General features: G+C 55.0%; 1 protein-coding gene across 1 annotated transcript; it reads right to left on the minus strand.

Annotated features, from left to right (window-relative positions):
• Nucleotides 1-4,253: 4,253 nt before the first annotated feature.
• On the minus strand, nt 4,254-8,148 carry LOC116538007 (small integral membrane protein 10-like protein 2A). The gene is made up of 2 exons (XM_032260278.1): nt 7,287-8,148; nt 4,254-6,380 (listed from the first exon to the last, which is right to left on the minus strand). Exon 1 carries the CDS (start codon nt 7,885-7,887, stop codon nt 7,651-7,653), a length of 237 nt encoding a protein of 78 aa, XP_032116169.1. The 5' UTR covers nt 7,888-8,148; the 3' UTR covers nt 4,254-6,380; nt 7,287-7,650.
• Nucleotides 8,149-8,392: the final 244 nt, after the last annotated feature.

Genomic DNA, 8,392 nt, shown 5'->3' on the forward strand with positions numbered 1-8,392 from the left:
GAGGGGTTGGGCATTAATGTGTTTGTGGCATCCAAATGTAACTATAAGGCCAAGACATCCATACCCAAGAAGAAGGTCCCAGGGTTAAAGCCAGGAGCCCAGACTAAAGGCAGTGTGGGTGAGCCTGCCGGGGTGGGAGAGGAATGCTCTGTTTTTTCTCCAAAACAGGAGGCTAGGAGGAAGAATCAAGAAGTCTGTGCTGTTCTCCACTGGTCAGGCAGTTGAAGAATTTGGCCGGATCAGTACTCAATGATCCCATCGTTCACTGGAGATTCCCATTTTCTGAGCCACCCTAATGGGGAAGGAATAGAGGGTGAGGATTGCTTGGGAACTAATGGGATGGGGCTACTTTTGTAAGCTTTTTATAATACAGGATCAGGACAAGGGCTGCAGGGGATTGAATGAAAGGCCAGGAAAGAAGTTCATCTATGGAAGAGGCCCAGTGGTGAGATAACAAAATGTGTCAACAAATTTTGTTGTCATTATTGAGTTGAAATCCACATAACATAAAATCAACATTTTGAAATGTATAATTCAGTGGCATTTAGTACATTTACAATGTTGTGTAACCATCACCACTGTTAGTTCCAAAACATTTTCATCTCCCTAAAAGGAGACCCTGTACTCATTAAGCAGCCACTCTCCATCCTTCCCTCCCCTAGGCCATGGCAACCACTAATCTGCTTTCTGCCTCTATGAATTTACATATTTGGGACATTTCATATAAACAGAATCATAAAATAGGTAATCTTTTGTGTCTGATTTCTTTCACTTAGCGTAATATTTTCTCTTGTAATAGGTATAAAATACTTCCTTGTGAGTTTTTTTTGGCTGAATAATATTCCAGTATATAAATATACCAAGTTTTGTTTATCTATTCATCAGTTGATAGACATTTGGGTTGTTTCCACCTTCTAGCTATTGTAAATAGTGCTGCTATGAAAATTCATGTACAAATATTTATTTGAGTGCCGGCTTTCAGTCCTTTGAGTAGGTACCTAGGAGTAGAAGTGCCAGGCTATAGGATAATTCTAGGTTTAACTATTTGAGGAACCACCTGTTTTCCACAGTGGCTGCTGTACCAGTTTATGTGCCCACTAGTAATGAACAAGGGTTCCAACTTCTCTACATCCTATCACTTGTTATTTATTTATTTATTTTTAAATTGAGCTGTGTGTGGTGACTCACGCCTGTAATCCCAGCACCTTAGGAGGCTGAGGAGGGTTGATGACTTGAGGCCAGGAGTTCAAGACCAGCCTGGCCAACATGGCAAAACCTGTCTCTACAAAAAATACAAAAATTAGCCAGGTGTGGTACTGCACGCCTGTAATCCCAGCTACTTCGGAAGCTGAGGCGTAAGAATCACTTGAACCCGGGAGGCAGAGGTTGCAGTGAGCTGAGATTGCATCACTGCTCTCCAGACTGGGCACTGCAAGACTCTGTCTCAAATAAATAAATAACCATCCTAATGCGTGAAGTGGGTCAGGGTGAAGTGGTAACTCATCGTGGTTTTGATTTGCATTTTCCTAATGACATGAGCTTCTTTGTGTGCTTGATGGCCATCTGTATCCCTTCTTTGGAGAAATGTATAGTGAAAATCTTTGCCCATATTTTGATTGGGTCACCTTTTTTGTTAAGTAGCTAGAGTTATTTTTATATTCCTGGATACAAATCTCTTAGCAGATATACATTTTAAAATATTTGCTCCCACTCTGCAGGGTGTGTTTTCACTGTCTTGAGAGTGACCTCTTATGCACAAAAGTTTTTAATTTTGATGAGGTCCAACTTATCTGTTACTGCAATGTTTATAAAAACAAAGCAACAGAAAGAAAACCAAACGCCATCAACAACCAAAAAAGCAAACTTTCCCAAATAAACAACAATGGGAAATAGCAAAGAGGCATTGAGAAATGCACGATACCTTCATACAAGAGACTACTAGGTGGCTTTGAATATAGAAAAATAAACATGGAAAGATAAATATGAAGTGGGAGGACAAAGTTTCAAAGTAGTATGTTCTTTCTTCTTCCCTCTACCAACACAAAGCAGAAATTTGTCCAAAACGCAGCAGTTTCCCTTGGGGATAGGGTGAATAGGAGTAGGATGGGATTTTGCATGCTCTTTATATTTCCCATTTCTCAATGTATTTGCTCTGGTGACCCTGGAACTGTCCGCTTAGCTGCTCTCTTGCCTCCTTCTGACTCAATCTCTTAGCTCACAATCAATCTCTGGAGGTAGGATGGAGAAAAAACAGGTGAACCCATCTCAGGGTGGCCCTAGCTGCTCCCATTGGGGAGCTCCATTTGGAGAAGGCCGCCAGGTCTGTCCCCCCTCCAAGTCTTGGATTCTTTTCTTTTCTTTTTCATTTTTTTTTTTTTTTTTGAGATGGAGCCTTGCTCTGTTGCCCAGGCTGGAGTGTAGTGGCATGATCTCAGTTCACTGCAAACTCTGCCTCCTGGGTTTAAGCAATTCTCCTGCCTCAGCCTCCCGAGTAGCTGGGACTACAGGTGTGTGCCACCACACTCGACTAATTTTTGTATTTTTAGTAGACACAGGGTTTCACCATGTCGATCAGGCTGGTCTTGAACTCCTGACCTTGTGATCCGCCTGCCTCAGCCTCCCAAAGTGCTGGGATTACAGGCATGAACCACCGTGCCCAGCTGCACCTGGATTTCTTATCTGCCTCCTGCACCCCACCCAGAAAGAACAAGATCATCTTCCACCTTTACTCCAGCCCAATTCTCTGGCATTCCATTCCACCATTATTCCAGCCCAATTCCCTGCCTCTCCAGGGGGGATTGGGAGCTCAGGAAAAGATCTTCTGCTTGGGGTTCTATTTTAGACTTGGTTCTTGTCCTTGGTTTCTCTGTAAAATGGGGATAATGGTTAGGTGGTTGTGGGATTATCATGAGATTAGAATGCAAAGTACCTAGAATGCGCCTGGCACATGGCAGGCTCTCATCAGAGGTCCGTTACCTTCACTTGGTTCCTTTTCCCCACAGTAACAAGGCTGCTCCAGGCGAGATCTGATGACAAACATTGAACAGCCATCATCGTATTCGCCGCTTACAAGCATCCCAAAGGAGCCTTACTAAAAACTCGAGGTTGTGCACAGTTTGTCTGGCACCACACAGTAGGAAGAGCTGGGCTCAGGGCTTAGGGCTTAGGTCTCCTGGGCTCCCATCGGAGCAGAACTGGCCTTCCCACCTTCCCTTCCTCTGTAGCAGGGATGGGAGGGGTGGTCCTCCCTCTTCAGGAGGCCTTGGAGCCAGGCTCTGGGAGGATCATCCCCCATCTTGGTTTGCCAAGTCACTTGATCCCTGGAGGGGGAGTGGGACCATCAGGGACTGAAGAAGACCATCTAGACAAAGGGGTGGGAAGCTCAGGGACTGGGGCCCATTTCTCCCGTGGTGGCAGATGCCATAGGGTGTTGGCGCCAGTGCTTTTGGAGGGGGTCCTCCTTGTCAGGGTGCTCTGGCCCCTGGGTAGCCCTTAGCAACAGGAGTGCCCCCAGGGCCCCTAAACCCAGGCTGCACTCCTGAGTCTTTGCCACCTCCCGGTGTCCTCTGATGCCTCCCTCCTGGGGCCCTGTAAGCCTTCCTCTAATACTCCCCTCAGCCCTCCCTCCCTCACCTTCTGCCTACTTGCCAACCCCTACAGCAGCCACTAGGGAGCTCTCTCTCCTGTGGGAGTCACTAGGGAGGAGGGCTCTGATGGGACAGTTTGCCTCCAAGGTCAGGGAAGGGAAGCAGGCTTCCGGGACCAGGTCATTTATCTTCTCCAAGATTCTGCAGTAACCTGGATGGTAGGGAGGCAGTGGAAGGTGGCCTCGGGCGGGGGGGGGGGGTCTCAGCACTACACAAAATGACCTGTGTGGAGTCTGCTTCAGTTCAGTTCACCATAGTTCACCCTCAGGATTCTACTGACTCCAGCACTTTTGATAACCAGACTCTAAAGCGGAAGAGGACTTATGTTTTGGGTCGTTTGAACAGACGTTGTAAACTGGACAAGCAGCCACCTCTCTAGGCCAGGCTAGGCTGTTGCCTGCTTCTCATGGGGCAGTGGTTTGGGTCAAGTTGGGTCTCAGCACAGCCTCTGAACAGGAAACACAGTCCCTGCCACAGCCTCCCCAAGCCCTCCCTCTTGGAGGCTTCTCCCTGCCAGTTCCTGGCCATGGGAGACGGTGACCTCACCATGGGGCTTTTCTCCACCCGGGGCCACTGCATCCCCCACCAGACACAGAAGGCCTCCAGTTGGGATTTTAGTGTATTAAATCAAGGACTTTTTTTTTTAAACTTAGAGAAAACAAGACGTGACAACACCAGAAACAAGAACATCTCTCTGGCCAGCCTGTGCTGACCAGTATACAGTAAATCACACACAGAAAAGCATAAGTCATTCCGGTCGGTGTCTGCATTTGTAGAAGCTCTGCTGCCTGGAAAACAGACTGCAAATAAATAAAGTGCATGGAGACCCTGTCACACAGCATGGACCCCGTTGGGGAGAGAAGAGAAAGGGAGGGAGTGGAGGAGCAGCAGGCGGGGCTACCACTTCAGGCAGCAGAAGTGAAAAAGCAGGGACAGGAGCAGATGCTGAGGGCTCAGCCCTGCCCCTCCCCAACCAGCCCCTCTAGGCCAATACAGCCACAGCAGAGGCCACCGGGGTGGGCAGATGTGGACTTCCGTGCCCCTCTTATGGGGTGGGGCTCCCTGCAGTGGGAGGGGGATCTCTGAGGGTAGGGACCCCTGTGACTCCAACACGCATTTCTCCCAGTAGGGAAGCAGTTTCCAGGGTCCCAAGCGGAGCCCCTTGCACGGGGAAGGCTCAGGCACCCCCCAACTCCCACGCATGCACTCAGAGAAGAGCTTTCCTCCACCCTTCCTCACTGGCCCAGGAAGAGGCTGGCGCTGGGGATCCAGTAACCCAGAGGGTGACACCAGGGTTTGAAAGGGCCACATCTGTGCATCAGACACCAGAAGGCCCCTCATTCCTCTCCTCCAGCACTGTGCCACTCTTGTCCCACGGAGGCTGCCCCCTAGAGATCTGTGGGGGGAACCAGCAGGCTGACAGGTCCCCAGAGGGGGTCCAGGGTGGACAGGGTAGGGGTGGATGAGAGGGGCCAGCAGGGTCAGGGGTTCTCAGGAGACTTAGCACAAGGAGGCACGCCATCAGGCCCTAGCTGTGGGAGACTGCAGGGGGCACGAGGCAGTCACCGTCCAGCCTCTTCTGGGGTGAGGCAGGTGGACAGCTTCATTCAGGACCTGGGTCCAGTGGGCAGCTGAGGAGGGTACATGGTAGGTGGCTGGGCCACTCTGTCCCTGGAGCTGGCTGGACTGCTGCGGTTTTCAGTCCCAGGAACTGGGAATGTGGACCCCGGGATACCAGTGCAAAAGATGCAGAAATGGGGATAGAAGGTGAGGGCAAGGGTCTCTTCTGGCTCCCCTCTGGGCTGCTCCTGACCATTGTGGTACACCAGTTAGCAGCACACCAGGGGGCCCCCAGGACCAATCCAAGCTGTGAGGATGAGATTCTCCTGTGTGATCCTGGGGATGGTGGGTCGAGCTTCAGGAGAGAGAATTGGGGTCATGCCATGAGTCCCAGCCCAGGCCCACCCCTGGTTTATCCCTTCTCACCTCCTGGTTATGTCGTGTCTCCAGGAGCCACGACACCACCACCACCTCCACTCGGCCACCAAACTGGGAGGCTTGGGCCACTTCACTGCTGAGGAGCCCTTGGTGAAGCTCCAGGTAGGGTGGGGAAGCTAGGTTCTGTGGGGGAGAGCTTGGCTCCCCAGGGGTCCTGGAGCCCATCTCTCTGGTCTCCCATCTCAGCTGTCTGTCCTCCTGATCTTCCCTGTTACCTTCCGTACTGCTCCAAGGAAAGCTAGACCCCCAGATTCCCTCCCCTGGGTGCCTGTCTCCCTTGGTGCCCTAGGAGCCCTATGCTTCCTCTCTGCTTCCCCCTCTCTCCTCCCACCATGCCAGGTCTTGTAGAAGACTGGGGAGGGGTGTGGGGGCCTGCAGGCCCAGGGGCACGCTCAATTCCTCCTCCTCCTATCTGCGTGTCAAGGGCAAATCCCCAACCTCCCCGAAGCCTCAGTTTCCTCTGTCATTAGGAGGGGGAAATGCACTCCTTCACAGTGCTGCTAGCAGATTTCAGTTCCCAGGGAACTCGGGCCTCCCTTCCCGAGCCAGGACTGGATCACTGGGCACCCCCACCCCATGAGCCTTTGTCCGTGCTGTGCCTCTCCTAGGAACTAGGCCCTTCCTCTCCTCCCGTTCAGGCCCTTCACTCGGCCTCTGCCCAGGCAGGTCCAGGGCCAGAGGTGCCCCCAGGCAAGGCCGGAGAAGGGGCGAGTCACGGTCTACAAACGCCAATGCCTGAAAGAGAAAAAAAGAGACAGATGGGGACCTGAGTTGCCTGGCCACCAGAGAGGTCCTTGCTTCCCCCAGGAATGGCGTCCTCTGCAAGTCCCTCCTCCATCTGCTCTGCCCAGCCCAGGCTGAGACCTGCTGTGTGCTCAGACAGGTCTCCTTTTCCCAGATCACTTCAGTACACAGTGGGCTTCTAGAGGCCGTCTGGGGCGGGAGGATGGGACTCTGGCCCTGGGAGGGCCTTGCTAAGGGTCTTAGGGAGCATGGGCTGACATGGCGGAAGAGCAAGACTGTGGGGGAGGGGACGGTAGGAATGGGTCTCTCCCACTCTTCCCTGTTTCCAAATGCAGAGCTTGGGGGGTGCACTCAGGGAGGGGCAGGGGAGCACGAGGGACAGCAGGAGCAGGCACAGACCAGTCCTCTGGCCTCAAAGACAGGACAGGAGGCAGTTTGACCAAGGGCTGTGCAGGAGCTGCAGAGAGGCCCAGGGCTGATGGCTAAGAGAACAGACGTGGGACTTGGCCTAGAAGAGAACTGACCTCCCTATGCCCACCGAATTGGGGGAGGAGAAGGGTGGAGGCATCGTTGCTTTTTTAGGCCCTTCCCTGGGCCACCCCCCGCCCATTCCCCTCCATTCCCCAGGGTTCAGGGGATACCCTCCAGGCCTGTGCGGAAAGGGAGGCGGGCACTGGGGCCTGGGTGGGAGGGGGCCGCCCCTCACCCTATCCTGGAATCGTGACTGGGGAGGAGGGGAGAGCCTGCGGCTGCCTTTCCTTTCCCCAGCTGGGCTCCACAGCTCTTCGGGCTGGTTTGCCTCGGTACCTTTCATATTTCCCCCTGACCGCCAAGGTGCCCAGACATCTGGAGGGCAGAGCCACCGCCCCTCCCTCATTCCAACCTGTCGCCTCCTACCTTTTTGCTCGGGGCCTGGAAAGTCAAGTCGCCGCAGCAGAATTCCCTCCTTCCGGTTTCCCCCTCTTTGGCCAATGTGAGGCAACAGGTCGGCCGAGCCCAGGTAGTTTCTGGAGCCCGATGGCAGGGGCCTGTTCAGTGCGTTTCTGCGCGATCCGGTACCCCCCGGGCTGAAGCCGGGGCTGGGCCCCGGGGCCAGGGCCAGGGCTGGGCGGTCGTGCTGGGGCGGCGGAGGTCTAGAGTCCAGGAGCCCGTGCTGCCCCGCCCCCGCCCCCCGCCGCGGCCCAGCTGTCCTTCATGCCTGGGACCCGGCCGGGGGCGGGCGGGGACAAGGGCGCCCCTCCAGCCGGGCCTCTGCCGCCGCTCACTCAATCCGCACCTGCAGGCGGACGTTGAGCATCACCGAGGCCACGATGTAAAAGTAGGGGAAGTTCATGCGCAGCCGCCAGGCCAGGTCGAAGAAGGTGAGCAACGTGCGCGTGAGCCCCTTGCAGAAGGCGCTGTACGAGCCGCGGGCCGCCGCCGAGCGCGACAGACGCACCGCCAGGCCAGACAGGGCCGCCGCCGCCGCCGCCGCCGACAGAGCCGCTGACGCCGCCATGGGCCCGGGCCCCGCGCAGGCCCAGACGACCGACTGACCCGCACGAGCGCGAGCCTCAGGGCCGCGGGACCAGAGCACTAGCGCGCCCAGCCGGCCGCAGGGCGCCCTGTCCGCCCCGCCCCCAGGTTTCCCAGACCAAGCCGGGCTCTAGTGGCCGCAGCCTCGACCCCTCCTCCTCGAGCCCGCACAGCTCCGCCCCCTCCATACCCACTCACTGTGGGCCACGCCCCAAGCATAGCTGCGTCCCCAGCGTGTCCACGCCCCAAAACGGAAGCCGCCGTGAGGCCGTCAAAGCCGAGGCCCCGCCTACTAGACACTCCCCGCATGCTCGGCTCCGCCCACCGCCCATCGTCCCGCCCACACAACCCCTCCTCTTTCCGGGCACCTCCCTAGGCCAGAGCGGATTGAAGGGCGGAGCGGCCAGGGATCGCTTTGATACCATTTCCTCGGGTAGGGCGAGAGTGGAGGAGGACAATCTGGACCGCTACGCTGATTCGGTACAGAA

The sequence above is a fragment of the Sapajus apella genome, unplaced genomic scaffold, assembly GCF_009761245.1.
Source record: "Sapajus apella isolate SASKATOON/1434 unplaced genomic scaffold, GSC_monkey_1.0 scaffold115, whole genome shotgun sequence".
NCBI lineage: Eukaryota > Metazoa > Chordata > Mammalia > Primates > Cebidae > Sapajus > Sapajus apella.